Genomic DNA, 22,240 nt, shown 5'->3' with positions numbered 1-22,240 from the left:
GCTTTTATTTTTCAAAACTGATATTCTCGGCTCCTGTAAAATATAGAAGGCTGAAACTTCTTAACAACATTTCCAACAATATAAAGCATAATTAAGTGTTCATCATCAATAGCGGCCAGACTGCTTTTAAACAGCCTTTTAGCCGCTTTTACATTTTTCAACAGATTTTCTCGGCTCCTACAAAAAATACGCTACTGAAACTTCTTGCCAATATATAGACTTTATGCCCCATACTAAGGTAGTCTTTAGTAGTCTGACTGCTTTTCTTTTTAAAACTTTCAGACATAAACATTACCTAATTTTTAAAAGTTTCGTGATTTTAAGTTTTTGCATATTTGCATAGATCTCTCTTTCTCTTCTTTGATATGATAACAATTAATCAGCTCTTTAAGTCACTTTGTCTGTTTGTCTATTTTATTATAGATTTTGTGCTTCGCTACTTATGGATGTTGTCATCCTTGTTTATTTGTCGTTAATGTTTATATAATTAATAACAATTTCTAATAAAAAGAAGAACGATGTCTGTCTGTCTATCTATCTAAAGCATGGAGAATAAAACTGCTGGTAATACCAAGGTTTTAAGTTTTTTTCTTTTAAAGTACAATTCCCTTTAAAAAAAAGGTATTTATTTTCAAAACAAACATTAATAAAGGGTGGGACATAGTGACTAGTGTATTATATCTCAACTAATATGTATGCTTTTATTTAGGACGGGAGATATTTGAACGTCCTCCGCACATATTTGCCATTGCTGATGCAGCCTACAAATCAATGCAACGAAACAGAAAGGACACGTGTATAGTCATATCAGGTCAGTTCAAGAGTAGCTGCGATATATTATTATTTAAGTCATTTAATTCCGAATTTGGGATCTACTGCTGTTCACGGTAAAATATTGCTGTTAATCAATATTTCCAAAATTCTATGACTTTTAAAGGCTGCTAGCTGCCAAACGGCTGAATGTACAGATCATACCCGCACACCATATAAGGGGCATAAAAAGGCCTACAAATAATCTGGAATAGCAAAGATCCAATTATGCACAGGGAAAGCTTCACTGAAGAAAAAACGCGTAAAATAGGTCTTTTTCGCGCATTTCTCTGCACTGCGAGATAATTATGCAATAATGATTTATAACCATTCCAGATTATTTGTAGGCCTTCTTATGCCGCTTAAAACAGTGTGCGGGCATGATCTGTACGTTCAGCCGTTTGGCAGCTAGCAGCCTTTAAAATTCATTTTGGAAATATTGCTTACCAGCAATATTTTACCGTGAACTGCAGTAGATCCCGAATTTGATCATAAGTAATATATTCCAATCGCACTACGTTATCACATGAAGATGGTAAAAAAGAGTAATTTTGCATGCAATCTTTAGTATCCACGCAAAAAAATTCTATGCAGTTTCTCTCTTAAAGTGATAAATCTCACTCTGCTATAAAAACACTTAGAGACAATTTAACATGCTAACAGGGGAGATATTTGGCTATCATAAATCCAAGAACCTTTCCAACTTCTTGAATAACCGTAGCAAATGCAAATGCGTGCGACCTACGGTAAAGATTATAAAGATATTGGATCTTACTTTTAAATTAGCATCTGCATTTTACATTCTATTTTCTTGTAAATTTTAGGAGAATCTGGGAGTGGAAAAACTGAGGCCAGTAAAGTCATTATGAAATATATAGCCAAGGTAACTTTAAAACAGCTTTAATTGAGACCTTAAAAGTAAAAACCAAGAATGCCTTAAAACTATTTTTCTTGCAGACAAACGGTTGTTTTTATTAATTGCATATTTTAGTTTTAGATTTTGAACAAAAAACTACCTTTTTACATTCTTCTTTTGTAAAACACCGTCTATGTTACTATTCCTTGAACTAAAGGATTTTAACTAATTGATCTCCTAATTTGTAGGTTACAAATGTAGCGCAGCAAAGTGAAATAATGAAGGTGAAGGATGTCCTACTCCAGTCCAATGATATTCTAGAATCATTTGGTAATGCTCAGACCAACAGAAATGACAACTCTTCGAGGTTTGGAAAATACATGGATATCAACTTTGATTTTAAAGGTAAGGTACAAAATTTATGATGTTGGGCTTTTCTGAAAGCATAGCCTTATCAACAATATTGAGAAAAAAGACTTAGAATTTATAACATTTATCTTTAAGAGTAACAACTTTTGGTACACAGACAAACCTAATGAAAGAACAGATGTACTAATGAGAGATGTTTATAGTGCCTATACAAAATTTCAATACAATACAAATAACCAATGATAGGCCAACACACAGACTAAATTGCCAATGGTAGGCCATTATACAATTTATTGACCTATTGTAGGCCAGTATGACGTCATCTTTTTTGTAGGCACTATAAAAAGCTTCGAGAAAAACAAAAATGGGGACAATACCAAGGAGGTTACTCAAAGGCTTCGCATTTATCTTATCTAATCGTTCTTGTTTATATCAGGAGATCCTATCGGTGGGCATATAAACAATTATTTGCTGGAGAAATCCCGAGTGGTGGATCAACAGGCGGGGGAGAGAAATTTTCATTCTTTCTACATTCTTATCAACGGTGCCCCACCTCAGCTACTACAGAAGCTGAAACTTACTAATTCTATTCAAAACTACAGGTTAGGTTTCCTTTATTTTTTAGACGTAAGCTGAATGTTTTAGTGTGTCTGTATGAAATTTTGCGCATCTTGGTAGATTTTCATAAGTTTTTCAAATACTTTGTGGATAGAGTATCAAAGAATAATTTACAGTCATTTATCAAGTAATTGGATGTCTACGCGTCTAGCCGTAGTGTGTTTATATAGCGAATGTTTAATGTCACACTTACTTGTCAAAGTATGTTTGTAGTATTGGGAGAAATGCAAATCACTAAAGTATAGAGAAGTTTCGCTACCAAAATATTATTTTTTTCCAAATGCAATAAAAAGTTGTCATCTAACAATTTTATCATTATCGTTCATTTAAATTGTTAAATTTTGTTATCTCTGTTTTTTGTTTTCTGCTTGTTTAATTGCCAGGGTTCTTGTAACAGGACAAAGGGATAATGCAACCCAAAAAAATACACATTTACATAAAATATTTCAGCATTACAGATAGACCAAAAAATAATAGCGTTAAGGCCTAATGGTCACAGAAACCTTTCATAAATATTCCGCCGTCTATATTTGTAAGGGTAAAGGGAATCTTCAAACAAATTTAAGCTGTCTATCCTAAATAGCAACCGAGTGAATCACAGACTACCTCTAGAACTGAATGAAAACCCACTTACAGACAAACAGACAAATGGAATTATGCAATGGCTTAGCTGTTTTTATTTGACATAACATATTTTCCTTTAACTTAATGTATAATACCTAGTTCTTGACATGTAGTCCTAACTTTAATGTCAATATTGGACACGATGACGTCATCAAAATTCTCCTTGATGATATGTATATATACTCCTTATTGACCCTGCATTTGTAATGATTTTTAACGTTATCATGTTTTTTAAACGTTGTATTATCTTTTACAAGGATAAATACCCTTCCAATATCATTTATGATAAACAAACTTACTCCTATTGTAAATTGCTTTTTTTTGTGTGGAATTTTCTTGAATTTCTAGAGGCGATTTATCATGGGAGGTTGGTCATACTTTCCCCCAAAATATTTATAAACCTTTCAAGGACCCAGAAGAAACTACACTGTAAGAGAACCATTACGGCTCAGCGGTTTGCGAGATCCTTTGGCACATACAGACACATACACACTTACTTTTATATTTGGACACTTCATAATTCAATGTTCTTTTGTGCTTAAGTTTATAAACTGAGGAGAAATTTTCTGAAAAGTGTCCTTACTTTGCAGATAAGCTTCACTGTGAAAGATAACGACAAATAACAAATATTTTCAAGATTTTTAAAATGTTATCACCCTCCTTATAAGTGCAGAGGGAAACAGCTTTAAATCAAAGAACGGTCTGATTGCTTATTTCCTGATAATGTATTATTACAAATTAATTTCTATGAAAACATATTTGTTTAATTTTATATAAAATTTCATCCCTAAAAATTATATGAAGTTGAACAGGAAATTTAAATCTTATCACTAAAATATTAAATGTTGATAATATAACAAAGATGACAAAATAAATAATTAGCGAATCAAAGTAAACAAAAATACCAGGAAAAATTGATATGCAAAATAAGTGTGAGTGTAAGATTACTAATTAGTTAAATTCTGTGTCAGAGGAATCATCACAAAGAGTTTAGTAGTCTTTAACAGCAGCCGATAAAGTAAAGTTTTTTTCAAAATGTTTCAGACATGTACATATATTTGAAATTATAGATGAGCTTCGCTACTAAAAGTCATAGTGTACATAATAAAAATACAAACTTAGTTTTAAACATAAATTTGAAATTTGTCTTAACATCGATTTATTTGTACTGTTTTGAGAGCAAGTCATTGGAAGGGATGAAAAAGGGCCAAAATAACTTTAGATTTAACCTTAGTAATGAGTTCCACAAGCAGTTTTTCAACAAATTTACTTACAATTTTGCTCCGATTCTTATACATTTATGTTCTGATTATTCAGTTTTGACACTTTATAAGTGTTAATGTCCGTTTTGCCCTAGAACTAGAACTAATCCTATACTTTTTTATTTACTATCCTCTGAAATGGCAAATGTATTTATGACAAATATATTAATGACAAGTTTGTTTATGACAAGTGTATTTATGACAAGTAAATTTATGACAAAATTACCGAGCCTCTGAAATGTATCTGTCATAACCTATTATTAATTTTAGATATCTTTCAACGGCTAGCCAGGATAATCGTGGAGCCAAGCGTGGCAACAGTGAATACCAGAGACTGCTGGCAGCCCTAAAGACCTTGAAGTTCTCAGATGAAGGGATCGACACCATATGGTCCGTCCTGGCTGCCATACTACACCTGGGAAACGTCAAGTTTGTGGCAAATGTAAGTTAAATTTTTTGTTCCGAAGATTGTATACAATTCTTATGTGCTTGTGGTCTAAAGTGCTATTGTGTGCGTGGTAATAGAGAAAGAGAGAGAGAAAGGGGGGGGGGGGGAAATAAGCTTTTAATTACACAAGTCCCCAAAGTGTATAATTACGTTTTATTATTCGTTAACTTTGGAGACTTGAGTGAATTTTGATTGGTTGATCTATTAAGTGGAGTGTTGACACGTTTCAACCACTAATAGTAATCTACAGAAGGAGTATTTTTTTTGTATCATCATTGGGTATGTTCATTATTTTATCGGCCATTGTCTTATCCTTTTTGATCCCTGGATTGGTAAAGACAGTTTGATTGACAATTCTTATAGAGAAAAAAGTTCTTTTTATTTAAAAAGTTTTTGTTCGGTATTTAAGCAAATGCATTTTGAATAAACTGTATTATTGTACAATTTACATATGCCTTGATCAAATGACACATACCAAAATATTGTAACAATGAGCATTGTGGTTGGTATGATTCCATGAAAGCGGAGCTTTAGGTTTCTAATCCATTCTGTAGAAATGAAAACAGTTTAAGGCTATTGAAATAGTAAATCTTATGAGAAAATAATAATGTACAAATTTGGAACGATAACAATTACAAGATGATCCTTTCATTCAAACGATTATAAGTATAATAGTCAGAGTTTACTCCTAGGGCTCTGAGTTTTAATCATTTCATACCAAAGCCAAAGCGGTTTTATGTTTTTTTTTCTGTAAATTTAGAACAATATATTTATAGTGCGATATAAAATTTTAAATTATTACCAAATTCAACCCCCTTGGCCTTGGCAGAAAAAAATCCTTAATATTTTATTTCAATTATTTAGTCTTTTAAGTATAAAATGTTTATGATTTTCTATATTTTTAATTAACTGTGTAGCTTGTCCATATTTAATTAGGTTTTTATATTTTTGAGCTTTACTTTCACAAATCTATATTATATACTTTATATTTTGTTTGTGTTGCAAAAGACCTTTTCTTCCCTAGAAGCCAAAACTGGTAGATAAAGAGTAATTTTGTAATGTTTGAAAATGCAACATATACGACTTGATTATAAATATTGAATGAAATGCATATTTAGAAGAAGATAATGCTATCCAGGGACAAAGTAATAGATTATTTAAATTAAAATTAATTTAAATTATCCCATATTTAGTAGTATAAACTTTAAGAAAGAGAGGGACAGTTGGCTGTACAATACACTAGTCCCCAAAGTTTTAGTAAATTTTGATTGGTTGGTTAATTAAGTTGCGTGTTCGAACGTTTCATCCATCTATTCTAATCTACAGAAGGGGTAATTTTGTGCATCATCATTGGGGATATACATAAATTTATCAGCCATTGTCTTGTCCCTTCAGATCCCTGAAAAAAGTAAATAATAAAATTCTTCATTTGTGATAAGTGAGTTGATTTTTTTTTGCATTAACTTATCCTTGAATCCTTGCTCGTATTGTAAGTCTGTCTATCATATTAATTTTACGAATCCCTACAATTCCATTTCTACCCTGTGAAACTTTGTTTCTGCCATTACAACGACTTAAAGATATTGTCATTTAAAAGAGCGTAACATAGAAAAAACTTCAATTGCCGGATTTGCAAAACAACTATAGAGGATATCAAAATCTGTTTTAATATACATCAAATTCACATTTCAGTTTTTTTAATAGCTTACACAAATCTGTAAATAAAATCATAAAGTTATTATAAGATTTAACATAAGGCTTTTTACATGCTGCATTGGAGATTCGATGTATTTTTTGCGGAATAAGGGCCTTTAATTATTTTTCATACTTTCTGGTTTTCTCACAAATCTGAACAGATAGTTTTTTCTGTGACACCCTGTAGTTTTTTAAGAGCAATTCTTAATTTCATTTCATTTAGTTGAATAATTATTTTTCTTGTGTTACGAAGTAGTTATAGATTTAATAGCAAAATAGTCTTTAGAATGGTGCAGCTTGGTAGATAAAGGTTCTTAGTAGTAGGTCTTCATGTTTGATAAAATGTTGTTTTAATATCAGTCGTTGTTACATAATTTTTATACAAAATATTTCCGTTCTTACCACTTTTGTGATTAACCATATAGTCAGCAAAAAAATTGTCAACACTTTACCTCTAGTTTTAACAGGGATAGTATACGTTCATATACATACATCCGGACTAATCTTATCTTAACATTCCAATAATATTAAAACTGATATTTAGATATGGTAAATCTTACATTCTCTACTTGTATTCATTTTCAACACAGACATTTACATCTTATCCTTCTAATCTCAGTAGCCGCTTTATTCCAGTGCGGCTTGGAGGCGTATATAATTGTTTATATTAGCGCGACTTAGATGCTTATTTTGGGCATGGCCGATCATTGCTGAATTTACGACGGTTTCTACTTTAAAATGTTAAAAATTAGATAAGTGCAGTTTTAGTCTACATGCTTTGCAGTTGCAATTGCGGTTTTTTTATATACTGACGACAAATCCCTGGTGTTAATGCCATTTTAAATCAAATAAACGAGAATAAGGATTTAGAAAACAATTCAAACATTAAACAACTTTCTACCCTTTCTAACTTTCATCAACTTTGTTATTAATTTGTGAACTTTATGCATTTTTGAAAAATATTATATCGATAAAATGTCAACAATAACCACATTTTTAATGAGATGCATTATTAATGACATACCAAAAAGAAAATTCCGAAGATATGTCCGCTTAGAGCACAAATTTTAATATTTTGGAAAGTACATAAAATTTGTCCTTTCCCTTTCTCTTTGCCACTCAAGAGAGATAAATATATGCCAAGACAGACCCAGGGGCGTCCAAGCTTTTTCATTTGGGGGGGGGGGTGGGTAAAAATTTGAAAATAAAAATGCCGTAAGCACCCCAAAGTTCATTTTTATTTTTTTTTTTTGGGGGGGGGGGTAATCTTTATGTCATAAAGGGAAGCTTTTTTATTGGGGGGGGGGTTAAAAATTAAAAATCCAAATCCATTTTGGGGAGGGGGGGTAATCACCCCATTACCCCCCCCCCCTTGGACGTCTATGGACAGACCTATATGAAATTTCGTTACAGATATGAATAAGATTGTTCTAGTGGTCAGGGAGATCTAAGCGGACAGGCGGACGACATATATTTATACATCTTACGTTTAATAAATATAACTATATAAACTTGTTTTAAGAGCAAGACCGAATTGCATTAGAGTCTTGGTGTAATGAATGGTCAAAAGATTAATCTTTATTTCTTACACAAATAGGCACACCTTGTTTTTTTTAGCAGCGATATTACTCTAGAATATCAATTGTTTGTCCTTCTGTGAAGCGGTCAACCAGAAAGGCTAAATGGCATTCTATATCGCTATGTACATAGTAAATTTTATTTAAAAGCAAATTGTAATAATTTAGTTGCAATTAAAGATACACGGCATGTTTTTTTGTTAATGAGAAAATTCCTATGAGCATCTACACTATGACTCTATGTGTCCGTTAATTCCTCCATAATGATAATGAGGAGATTTGATTTATATTGAGAAAAGTTCTTGGATTTTATTTAGAGTTGGCTTCTGTAAATTCTTTAGTATACTCTTCTGATTAATGAGAATTATAACTTACTTCGTCCGCCCTCCCGTTCATCATACCATAATAGAAATAATATCTTATTTAAGAAGAAATATGGGTGTTTGGCTGCTTGGTTTCTATAATTTCTGTCCGGTTTTTCCTTTTGGCTTTTCTTGTCATTTCCATACTTCTCATTATGTTCTGGCACGTTCATAAGTTCTCATCCTTGTTTTTATTTATACCAAAACAATGCATAAATATATAATTTGTATGGACTTCGTTCAATAAAAGAGGTCAAAGTTCTTTTTTTGCATTATTCTTACCTAATAATTATTAAAAACACAAAAGCATAATGAATAGGAGAATAAAGTTTTTATGGTAGAATTTGTAAATACGAATGTAAAAATAGGACCTTTCTTGCTTGTTGGACCCGAGTAGCCTAATCCTGGAGTAACATTTTATATTTGCGCTATCTAAAACCAAGAAAGACATTTTTTCAGTTACGAACCAGTTTTAATCAAGGATAAATAAATGAGATACGGAAAAATAAGTTATTTTTATTTATAATAGAAAAAAATGAATACACTCTTCTAATATTCTTTTATTTATCAATGAGTAACTGAAATATAAACATTGTATTTTAAGTATGATAATATTTTTTAAACATATTTAATTCCCTAGTAATCTCTATCTCAGCAATTTACCTTTTTTTGTGCTTATATAAGCATTTTTGTCAGATTTAAGTAGGACGTGCTCACATCGGGAAAGTCCGCACTTTACAACAAAAGTGGCTTACTTAAATCGGACATGTCGGACTAACGAGCCATTTTCGTAGGTTAATTGCTTACTTGAAGAACTATTATTGCCCTATAAACCCCTAAAAATCCCCAAAAATAAGGGTGGCTGATAAGAATCAGCCAAATCGGACGCTTTTGACGTAAATGTCTTACAGATTAAGATTTTAATCCGGATTATTTTTCCTCAAAATTTAATCCCTTCTCAGCCATTTAGGCTATATTTGTAGTTGATTGCTTACTTATATCTTCCATTTTTGCTACAAAATCCTTACTTAAACAAGCCATTTTTGTTATTAATGTCCTACTTATATCTTCCATTTTTGCTACAAAATCCTTACTTAAACAAGCCATTTTTGTTATTAATGTCCTACTTATATCTTCCATTTTTGCTAAAAAAATCCTTACTTAAACAAGCCATTTTTGTGATTAATGTCCTACTTATATCTTCCATTTTTGCTAAAAAATCCTTACTTAAACAAGCCATTTTTGGGGTTGATTGCTTACTTAAATCCTCCATTTTTGCTGCAAAACCCTTACTTAAATAAGCCATTTTTGGGGTTGATTACTTACTTAAATCATCCTTTTTTGTTGCAAAATCCTTACTTAATTAGGCCATTTTTGGGGTTGATTACTTACTTAAATCATCCATTTTTGTTGCAAAATCCTTACTTAAATAAGTCATTTTTGGGGTTGGTTGCTTACTTAAATCATCCATTTTTGCTACAAAATCCTTACTTAAATAAGCCATTTTTGGGGTTGATTACTTACTTAAATCATCCATTTTTGTTGCAAAACCCTTACTTAAATAAGCCATTTTTGGGGTTGATTACTTACTTAAATCATCCATTTTTGTTGCAAAATCCTTACTTAAATAAGCCATTTTTGGGGTTGATTGCTTACTTAAATCATCCATTTTTGTTGCAAAATCCTTACTTAAATAAGCCATTTTTGGGGTTGATTGCTTACTTAAATCATCCATTTTTGCTACAAAATCCTTACTTAAATAAGCCATTTTTGGGGTTGAGTACTTACTTAAATCATCCATTTTTGTTGCAAAATCCTTACTTAATTAAGCCATTTTTGGGGTTGAGTACTTACTTAAATCATCCATTTTTGTTGCAAAACCCTTACTTAAATAAGCCATTTTTGGGGTTGATTACTTACTTAAATCATCCATTTTTGTTGCAAAATCCTTACTTAAATAAGCCATTTTTGGGGTTGATTGCTTACTTAAATCATCCATTTTTGCTACAAAATCCTTACTTAAATAAGCCATTTTTGGGGTTGAGTACTTACTTAAATCATCCATTTTTGTTGCAAAATCCTTACTTAATTAAGCCATTTTTGGGGTTGATTGCTTACTTAAATCATCCATTTTTGTTGCAAAATCCTTACTTAATTAAGCCATTTTTGGGGTTGATTGCTTACTTAAATCATCCATTTTTGTTGCAAAACCCTTACTTAAATAAGCCATTTTTGGGGTTGATTACTTAGTTAAATCATCCATTTTGGTTGCAAAATCCTTACTTAAATAAGCCATTTTTGTGATTAACTTCCTACTTATATCTTCCACTTTTGTTACAAAATCCTTACTTATACAAGCCATTTTTGTGATTAAATTCCTACTTATATCTTCCATTTTGGCTACAAAATTCTTACTCAAACAAGCCATTTTTGTGATTAATCTCCCACTTATATATTCCATTTTTGTTACAAAATTCTTACTTAAACAAGCCATTTTTGAGATTAATTTCTTACTTAAATCTTCCATTTTTGATACAAAATCCTTACTTAAACAAGCCATTTTTTGTGATTTATTTCCTACTTTCATAATGAAAATTGGCAAAATTGAACCTATAATTAATGTAAAAAAAACTTTATAAGTTAAATTATATTAAACTATATGATATTAAACAGTATTACATTACATTCAAAAATTTTATATTCTTTTCATGTTTAAAAAATGACTGATGAAAGTTTGTTTTAAATTTATACAAATTAGATGTTTAAATCAAATTCACTAGTTTTCTGCATAAATCAATCTTCTGTTTCTGATTTAAAGTTGTGTTATAAAGTTCCAGCAAAACCACTCTAACCACAGACTGAGACAATCTGTCTTTGAAGTGATTCTAATGTACTCTAATGATATTTTGATTGATTTATCAACTTTGTTTTCCAATGAAGTAAACTCCTGAGAAAAATTACTAAAAATAAGATATATTTAATATTGATATGAAATACACAAAACTACTCTTTCTAACATATGTTTCTTTAATATTTACAATAAATATTCATGAATTATTATTAACATTTAGAATAAATAAATAATAGTAAAATATCTAATATAGTATTTGTCATTTGGGATTAGACTTTTATTCAAAAAAAAATTTAAAGCTATTATATATAAAAACAAGCAATGAAGTGCACTTAAGTTTTAAGTAAAAAGTTAAAATAAGTTTTAAGTTGAAAGCATTTTTTTGAGTCTTGTAAGGTTAATGATATTTTAATGATCCTAACTTTATTAACAAAAAAGATATCAACAAAATAAAATTTCATCAAAATGAGTTTTGATTTTCAAAAGCATAATTTACCAGAGATCTAAAGAGATATGTCAAAAAGGGGGCCAAATAAATGTCGGAATTCATCCTTTATTATACACATTGTGATGAAAAAATTAAGTTTTTAAAGTTAAAAACATTTTTCTATTATTGGGATTATTTATACCCACAAATTTTAGTTCCAAGGTTATAAGTTTTAAGAATAAAACAGATTTACAACTTAAAAATGTAAGAATCGATCTAGCACCCCAAACAATTGGCAAAACTTAACGATACTTGGTGAAAATATGAAGATTATTACCATAATTATCCCTAAAAATTTCAGCTCTGTATCTTTTATAGGAGTTGAAAAAATCATGTTTCACCCTTTCTGTCTCTGATAAATGGACAGATGGACGGACAGACAGATAGACATTTCATATAATAGAGTAGCTTCACTACTAATTATAGAATAGCTTTGCTACTAAAAATAAGCTCAGAACTCATATTTATAGTTTTAGAGGGGGTCTTTTGCTCCACTATCCTCTAGAAAGGAAGTCCCGAAATGAAATCTGTAATGGTTAATTAGTTAAGTTATGTTAAAAAAGTTTTCTTTAAAAATCAGATTGATATCTTTAAAAATAAGCTCAGAACTTACATTTTTAGTGTTTTGGGGGATCTTTTGTACCACTAGCCCCTAGAAGAAAAGTCCCAAAATTCAATTTTTACAGTTTAACAGGTGGATCCAATCAAATAAATGAGCTTACAAGCTATAAAAACAAGCCCAACAATCCAGGGCAAAATTTGGTACTGAATTATAAATATTATTGTAGCATTTGCTGCATAACAAAAACACACACACAGAAAAATTTAGGGTACCTATATTTTTGGGTACCCCAATGCTAAGAAATAATAAGGGAGTAATAAAAATAAATTATTTGTGTAAGAACCAATTATATTCAGAAAGTTTTTAAAAAACAGAGGGGGAGTGGAATGAGGATACTTTGTTAAATAGTTTAATGTTGCTGCCCTACTTATGGATATACTTATCCTTGGTAAATTAGTATAGTATAATGTTGTTGTTTTACATATGTATATAACTGTCCTTGTTAACATTAGAAGGAATAATGTTGCATTACTTACAGATTGGGGGGGGGGAGTCATATTGACCCCCCCCCCTCTAGTTATTTCAATGTCATTTTTTTTTGTAGGTAAGATAGAGAGTTGTGACTTCATGACTATTTAAGTTTTGTAATTATACGTCGACAAGAGTTGATCTTATAAGGATATCTGGTCTGTGTCGGTCGTGGCGTCCGGTCAAAGTCGGTTAGGTGGCACCAAATTTAGAAAAAATTTTAAATAAATCTTAATTTCTACATTATGACTTTTGTGTATAAGGAAAACCTAAAATTTTTTTGGTGAATACTTAGATATCAATGACCTTCTGAGAAAAGTGGTGTTATGACCGCTCCCTGACCGAATTTATGACTGTTTTTTGTCCAGCTTTTACTACAGACATATATAATGAATATCGTGGCTTATATTACAGCTAGAGACCTATAAATTTTTTTGGTAAATCCTTGAGCAAAAATAAACAGATAAAAATATTAATTGGCGTCGCCAACCGCCGTAACCGCCGAAAATGGCGGTTTCCGTTATTTGCCGTTTTTTGGCGATGATCAGAAAAAGTTTTTTTTTGTTATCAAAAATTAAAAGTTTGTCCTAAAATTTGGTCATCCTAGCTGCAAAATTGGCCGCCCTACAGCTGTTTTAATATTTAGCGGCTGGCCACTAAAAAGCGGCTAAGGAGCGGTCTGACCGCTATGACTAGAAAAAGTAATTTTCTCTAAAAATACACATGAACCACCAGAAAAAAATTTTATGTCTCTAACATAACACCAAATAAATAGCCAAATCTTTAATTGCAAGAATTTTGTCTAGAGGTCCTAGAGGCATGGTAATGAGTTGCACCTGTTTTAAACCAAGACATTCCTCATACTCAAACTATTAATGTCACAAACCTCCCTCCTTGTTTGCTCAAACAAATGCATCTTAAAAACGTTTTAAGAAATAAAGCCAAACATTAACCCATTTACTAATTTAAAACAAGGAAATTTAACCCATTAGTGCCGAGCGCCACTTTTATGGGCCGATCGAGCTGTAAGTTTCAGGGAAGCTTTATAATGGTCAAAACGGAATTCATATTTTTTTGTTTTGCTCTAGTGGCGTGCACAGGAAAGTTGCAAAAAAAACCCGGTTCGGCTTGGCCATAAATACCAACCAGGCATTAACACCCGTTTTTGGTCCTTTCCCCCAGTTTTAAAACCCGGTTGACCTGTATAAACCCGGTTATTTTGACCAAAAATCGAAAAATGTAATTTTTGAACGCCAAAAGTGAGATGAACACTTTTTAGAACTTTGATACGATCCGTAATTGAAAACTACACAACCTCATGTAATCTAAAGAGCTACAAGTATAATACGAAGCGATTTATTTCAAATTTCGTGTTTAGCCGGCGATTTCGGGTAAAAAAAACCTGTTTTGTTGTTGTTGTCAAAAAAGATCTATTAGTGAAACCGGGTAATAAAAATTTCAGACTCAAAATGGAAATGCCGAACCGGGCCTATATAGGGCGTAAAAAAACGATAAAAAAATCATATAAAAAATAATAATTTAAATAAAACGAATTCACAAATAGATGTACTTGTCAATAAACTTTAGATTTAACGAAAAAAATCAGCGACTTTACTATAAAAACAAAAAAGTTAGATGGGGTATTTTGAATTGTCATGATTTTCAAACTTTGTTGATCTATACCGGCAAACGGAAGTAAGCAAAACTGCCTGCTCCAGGGGGAAATGAAAGCCAGGGTAGTAGAGGGGGGATTCATACTGAGAATGATGCAATTATGAAGCCGGAAACCGTTTTTTTTACGTTTTCTGGCACCGGGTTTTAAAACCCGGTTCGGCACTAATGGGTTAAATAAGAAAATGATTTGCTCATAAAAAAAATTAAAAGGGTGGGGTCAAAATAGGTAAACAAGGATGACAACATCCATAAAAGCGAAGCTCTGAAAAGGTGTGATAAATGAACATTAACACTTTTAGAGTGTCAGAACTAAATAATCAGAATATAAATGTTTAAAAGATGAAACAAAATTTTGAGTAAATTTGTTGAAAAACTGCTTAGATGCAGAATAATGTATAAGGACATACTTTCATTTTTATAGATGCTACGCTTACAAAATTATACTTTGTTGTCCTAGGAATCAGTATTTCAAAAATCAGATCAATCAAAAAATTATATAACACAAAAATTAGCTGTTTAGAATGGACGTACGGACATTCAGGTAACAATTATAGAGTTCCTACGATTTCTGAAGTCTACCTATCTACCAAAAGAATCTCCATACAAATTTTGAAATTGATAGAAAAATTCTGACGTGCCTATTTTAATTTAATTTAATGCATAATTTTAATTAACACTCAAAATATTCTTAAAAGTATATGTCCGTCTGTCTGTCCGTCAGTTTGTCTGTCTGTCCATCTGTTTACGTCTGTATGTCTGTTAATACCTTTTCGTTAATTTAGGCATGTTACAGTTATCCTTTAAATTTCAAAGGTTTTAGGATTTAGTGCTCAACAAGGTATCCTGAGTGAAAGTTACAATTTTAATTGGGATAAGACAATGAATGTTTAATTGAAATACATCCCCATTGATTGTAATAGTTATTTATTGCATCGTATCATAGACAGCATTCCGCGGATAGTAAATTTAAAAGATTAATTACGGTTTTGTTAACCCTGAGGGGCCGAAGTCCTGGGCTTACAAATCTGGTATTGATGTTATGTTTTTTTCATTTTAATATTCATATAAAATTGTCTAGTATGGCTTTGAACCGGTTCTAATCCTGCGGATATAAATAGGTTTCAAAGCCATACTGAAAATAAAATAACGGATCAAGTCAAGCTGAGTGTGCCAATGGCAACAAGTAAAACAGAGCGTGCCAATATTCCCTCTAGTCAAGTAGAGTATGCCAATATTCCCCCAAGTAAAACATAGTATGCCAATATTTCATCAAGTAAAGCATAGTATGCCAATAGTTTAGCAAACAAAGCAGCATGACAAAAAAAAATGAATTTAAAATATTTTCCGATTTATGTTATAATAATTCAACCTACAAATTTACTACTTTATGTACGTAAAATATATAAACTAGCAGTTGCGTACCTAGCATCTAGAAGCTCTCTATTCCAAGTAGTAGAAAAGTTACGAAAATTAGCCTAAAACCATTAAAATTTCAAAATAAAAGATCTCACTAATCGATGGACTGTTATGTAAAGGAGATTTTTAGCTCTCTCCTTCCCTCAAATGCCCCTAGAGACATCGAGGGGGGAGGGGGGCGGGGGTGGAGCCGCTAGTATATATACATAAATTATTTCAAAATTTTAGAAAAAGCATATCTGGACAAGTAAAGCAGAGTATGCCAATATTATGCCAAGTAAAGCAGAGTGTGCCAATATTCCTCCTAGTCAAGTAGAGTATGCCAATATTCCCCCAAGTCAAGTAGCGTGTGCCAAAACAGGCTATTGGCATACTTATTTGTTGGTTTAACAACTTTGGGGACTTACTGAATTTTGATTTTTTGGTTTAATCACTACTACACTTAATAACCTAACCATTTAAGATTCAATAAAAGTCCCCAAAGTTATTAAGCCGTAAAACTTTGGAGACTAGTGTAATAAACATTGTACCTATCTCTTTGCTAGTTCCCAAAGTTTTATAATAACGTTTTCTTATTTGTTGGTTTAACAACTTTGGGGACTTTTACTGAATTTTGATTGGTTGGTTTAAACACAGCTATACTTAATAACCTAACCATTCAAAATCTAATAAGAGTCCCCAAAGTTATTAAGCCAGCGAATAAGAAAACGTTATCTTAAAATTTTGGGGACTAGTGTAATAAACAGTCCCCTCATTCTCTAATTCCCGAAGTTTTATAATAACATTTTAATTTTTGATTGCTTAACAACTTTGGGGACTTACAGATGGGGTATTTTAAGGAATGTAAATAAATCTATCGGCTACTGTCTTATCCCTTTAGATCCCTGGTGGCGATAAACTTAAATTAAAGTACCTAGAGGTTTTTGGCCAGCTAAGAAGGTAATTTGCAGTTCAGTGTTCCCTACCTCCCTGGGTAGAGTAAAAGTTGTCTACAGGGAGGGAACAATGGACGAAAAATTAAATAAATTATGTCTATAATAACATGAGAAGGACAGTACCACCCTGTAATCGTTTTCAGAAAGTCTGAACGTTAATTTGGCGATGCTTTTTACTTTAAGACAATATACATTAATAAGATACATACACAACGTTACTGTTTTTAAGCAACAAATACGGTAATGTGGTTATAAAACTTTGGTTATCTGTGTAATTAACAGCCCAATGACCCCTACTTCCCTGGTGAAGTATTATCTATCACATCGTTTTAAAGGCACTTTCCAGGGATAAAAAAAACTTTTATTACAAGATTAATTCAAGAATTGTTGGTTCTGGTAAAAAAAAAATTATTATTGGTGGAAAGTTATGTATAAAACGACATTATACATAATTTTAAGAGTTTCTCAGAAATGGTTTTTATTTTTTTATATCGCGGAAATTAATTAAATTCACTGCCATACTGGACAGAGAGAGTAGGGGCAATGACTTGTTTATTACACTAGTCCCCAAGGTTTTATAATAACAATTTCTTATTCGTTGGCTCAACAACTTTGGGGACTTGATTTTAAATTTAGATTAATAAATTTATTAGTATAGTGTCCAAACGTTTCAACCACTAATGGTAAAAGACAGGGGTATTTTGATTGGTTGGTTAATTAAGTTGAGTGTCCAAACTTTTCACCCACTGATCGTATTCTATAGAAGGGGTATTTTTGTGTATGAAAATTGGGAATGTCTATTAATTTATTGGCCATTGTCTTATCCCTTTAGATCCCTACTTAATGGAATAGTTATTTATCGCATCGTATTATAAACAGTTTTCTGCGGATATAAAAATGTACAATTATAAAATTTATATTCCCGCGTTTCGATTATAATCCCCTGGATTAGAACCGGTTCTAATCCATACTGAAAAATAATGTATAGCAAAGTATTACAAACTGTTCTCCACTAGTAATAAAATAAAATTATCCTAAAATTAAAATAAGTTTTGTTAGCCAGGGCCTTCGACCTATCAGAGCTTTTAATCAGAGCTTTATCAGAACTGGTTTTAATCTTAAATTTTTTTTAATTTAATATCTGTAGAAAGCTGAATATTATGATGCGATAAATAATTATTTTTTTATATAATCATATCCTTACAATAAAGTAACAGGATGTGTGTTTGTCTGTGTGTCTGTACCGAAGGATCTCACTAACCGCTGAACCGATCGGGTTCTCCTTTACAGGGTAGCTTCTCATAGGTCTCGGGAAAGTTTATAACTATTCTTGGGGAGGGTAACACAACCCTCCTAAAATAAATCGCCCCTAGAAAAAAAATTACCCGCCCTAAAAAAAAAAATTATTTTAAAAAAAACTAAATTAAAAAATGGGGTCGGGTGGCGGGACCCCCCCCCCCTCTAATAAAAAAATTTTACTTTTTAAAAAGAATCTAAATTAAAAAATATGTTTTGAGATTCAACTTCCCCCTCCTCAAATGCCCCTAGAGGACTCTAGGGGCGTAGCCGCTAGTAATATATTATACAAAGTAGAACAATGTCTGCCTGTCTGTCTATTTGTAATGAAGGATCTCGCTAACCACTGAACCGATTGGGTTCTTTTTTACAGAGTAGCTTCCATAGGTCCTGGGAAGGTTAATAACTATTTTTGGGGAAAGTACCACCACATATACTCATCCATATGAAAAAACTATGTCTAGCACCGAATTATATCCAGCTTTCTACGGATATAGAATGTACAATCATAAGATTAAAACCAGTTTTTTTAGCCGGCTCGGGGCTAAAACATAGTTTAAATCTTATAATTGTTCATTCTATATCTGCGGAAAGCCGTTTATAATACGGTGCGAGAAATAACTAGTATAAAACTTTGGGTACCAGTGTAATTTATGGTCCAATGACACCTCCCTTCTTTTTTGCTCGTACATGTACATCAAACGTTTTAAGTACCAAACATTAACCTATTTATAGTATTATGCAAGTTCGTAATCCAAACATTTCTTATATTTGTTTCATATATATACCTAGTAAATGTAAATAACAAAATGGTTAGCTTATGAAAATGTAGAAAGCTTTGTGTCAAAATAAATAGTTTTTAAAACACATATATAACACACGCAATTATGGACTATATGTACTGTATATCATATATTACTGAAATAAAGTAACGCTCAAATGTGATCCAAAAAACAATAAAAATATTAATCTTTTAGATTCCTTGTATCTGCCGCTATTACCGTAATGGTGCGTCCTACGTGGATGCTTCTGATAACCACTTTTGTTGGGCTCTATGAGTTCTAGAAAAAAGTATTTCTTGGTCAAGTCCGTAAAATGACTCCCAGGACTACTTCAAGGGGTCGAAAAGGTTCGAATTAAGTAATGGCCAGAATAAAACAAAATTTGGGTATTTTGACGGATTTATAGCATTTACTTTATTGTAGTAATATATGATCATTTAAACTTAAGAAAACAGAGACTTACCTTATATTTAATAGAATAACCATAGTTTCCTTTCAATAGAGCTTGGCTTGAGAAAATGATGCGTTGTATTGATTTAACTTTACGATTTTCTACAATTCAAATATTCTTTAAAGTATTATTTAATAGATAGAATATTGATCTGTTAGAAAAATGTATAGTTAAAATAGAAATAGAATTCACTTGAGAATATTTCTTTTATTATCCAATAACTCGTAACTGTAGAAACCAAATTGCACAGATTTATATAACAAATACATCTTTACTCTAGGAGTAACTTTGGCTCACTGACGCGCGGCTGACCCGACACGCTAGTTAGTGTCTTGACACAATCTATGACTCGGCACGACACACATACACACATATACGCTTACACACACACATACACACACACACAGAAATACAAACACATTCACAGATTTCAATTTTATGTTTGGTATTGTAAGGGAAAAGACAATTGACAAATAAATTTTACTTAAACTTTAAAGCAACCAAATTTTGTCTGTTTAAGTTATATTTTAGAGCTTTCACAGAAAGTACTTGTTGAGCACTGCCACCCTTTTATTTTGTAATAACAATTGTAAAACTACCTGGCCTCACCCCAATATAATCAAATATTAACAAGGATGACAACATCCATAAAAGCAAAGCACTGAAACCGTAAAACAAACAGACATTAACATTTGTATAGTGTCAGAACTGAATAATCAGATTATAAATGTATAAAAGTAGAACCAAAATTGTAAGTAAATTTGTTGAAAAACTGCTTGATACTGAATAATGTTTATGGACATACTTACATCTTTAGGACTTGATTATAGAGTTGCTTCGCTTATAACAGTATACTTTGTTGTCCAATGAATTAATATACCAAAAAGATAAATCGGATTCTGGTAATGATTATAGAGTTGCTACGCTTTCTAAAAGCTATCTGTTACGGACGTACGGACGGACCGACCCTAATTATAGAAAAGCTTCGCTTTTAAAAATAAGGGCCATTCTTTTTATTTTTGGTTTATTTACTATGGGTAAAAAAGCTTGGACACTGTTATTCTGTCACACAGTCAAAAGTCAATGTAAGTAAGTACCCAAATTACATGGTTTTCAGGAAGACCGGACATCTTAGGCTTTTCATTACACTTGTCCTCAAAGTTTTATATTAATGTATTCTTAATCGTTGGTATACTTTGGGGACTTTTATTGGATTTTGATTGGTTATTCATTAAGTATAGTGTCAGTGTCCAAACGTTTCAACCACTAATGACAAACTACAGAAGGGGTATTTTTGTGTATCATTATTTGGAATGTACGTCAATTTATCAACTTTTGCCTTATCCCTTTAGATCCCTGTAGGTTAAAATTTCAATTAACGTTTCAAAAGCTTTTTTGCCAACGAATAAGGTAAAGTAGTTAAGAAAATTTGTACATACTTTAATTCAGGAATCTTAGGGGATAAGGGGATGAACATATAATTCTACAATGATGTTAATTCAAATAACCCCTGTTGTACATTAAAAATTAAAAGCTTTGGGCACTAGATATAAAATCAATCAAAACTCAATAAAAGTATCAAAAGTTTGGGTATAGTCCCTTTCGTGGCAATGCACCTTAAGGGGCGATTCTTCGTTTTTTTCACAGCAGCTTTTCTCCTATTTCTATCCCCTACGGGGGGCTCTAACCCTGCGGGACTAATTGCCTAACTCTGTGGGGCAATTACCTAACCTAACCTAAGATAATCTATCAAAAGCCATTTTATAAATACGACGCATCGCCCCTTCAGGGGCGTTGCCACGATGGGGACTATACCCAAAAGTTTTTAAGCGGACCAAAGAGCGAGAATGGTAATAAGCCTGTGTAATTTATTGTCCTTCTAACTTATTGGGTAAAATTGTAATTTACAGTCCAATGTTGTCTCCCTCCCTGGGTATTAGTAAGAGTTGTCTACAGGGAGGAATAATGGAGGAAAAATGAATTAAATTCTATCTTTGAAATCACGAGAAAGATAAGAAAAGGAGAGTATAAATATCAGAGAGAATTTTATTTCTCATTGTCCAATCCCTTGCGAAGCTTCTCTGTAACGTCTGTTCATTTTTATTATGTCATAATTTTCCTATAGATTCAAACTTCAGGTAATGATTCCTGTAACAAAATTTAGATTTGGAAAGCGAAGCATTTATATATCATTATCAGAAATTCTGAACTTTGTTTTGTTTTTAATTCCTAGAGTGCCGAAGGCCCGGTCCAACAAAACTGGTGTTAATATTATGATTCTAATTTTACTATTTCTAGAAAATGTCTATATTACGATACAATACATGTTTTTTTTTCAGTATGGTTAAGCACCGGTTCTTATTCAGCGGATATTAATCAATTGTGAAGCCTATTGGAAAATCAAATAAATTACGGACTGAATGATGGACAGACAGAAAAGTGAATTGTAGAGTAGCTTCGACTTCTATTCTTTCTTAGTTGTTTCCAGAGAGGGAGAAGACAATTGACTGTTTATTACAATAGTCCCCAAAATTTTACAATAACGCTTTCTTATTCGTTGGTTTTGGGGATTTTTACTGAATTTTGATTGGTTGATTAAATTGAGTGTATAAACATTTGAACCACTTATTTTAATCT

The 22,240-nt window shown here is 31.8% G+C and overlaps 1 protein-coding gene across 1 annotated transcript in view; it reads left to right on the top strand.

Moving 5' to 3' along the window:
• Myo31DF (Unconventional myosin ID) overlaps positions 1 to 22,240 on the top strand; it is a 63,241-nt gene that overhangs the window by 8,674 nt on the left and 32,327 nt on the right. Inside the window, exons 3-7 of the mRNA XM_080156112.1 lie at positions 710 to 811; positions 1,635 to 1,693; positions 1,915 to 2,071; positions 2,472 to 2,637; positions 4,810 to 4,981. Coding sequence (XP_080012238.1) covers positions 710 to 811; positions 1,635 to 1,693; positions 1,915 to 2,071; positions 2,472 to 2,637; positions 4,810 to 4,981 — 656 coding nt within the window. The remainder of the gene's footprint in view (positions 1 to 709; positions 812 to 1,634; positions 1,694 to 1,914; positions 2,072 to 2,471; positions 2,638 to 4,809; positions 4,982 to 22,240) is intronic.

The sequence above is a fragment of the Acartia tonsa genome, chromosome 4 (assembly GCF_053477335.1).
Source record: "Acartia tonsa isolate MP-2025a chromosome 4, ASM5347733v1, whole genome shotgun sequence".
NCBI classification, from domain to species: domain Eukaryota; kingdom Metazoa; phylum Arthropoda; class Copepoda; order Calanoida; family Acartiidae; genus Acartia; species Acartia tonsa.
Note: the sequence above shows the minus strand (reverse complement) of the source record. Positions and strands in the feature narration are given on the sequence as shown.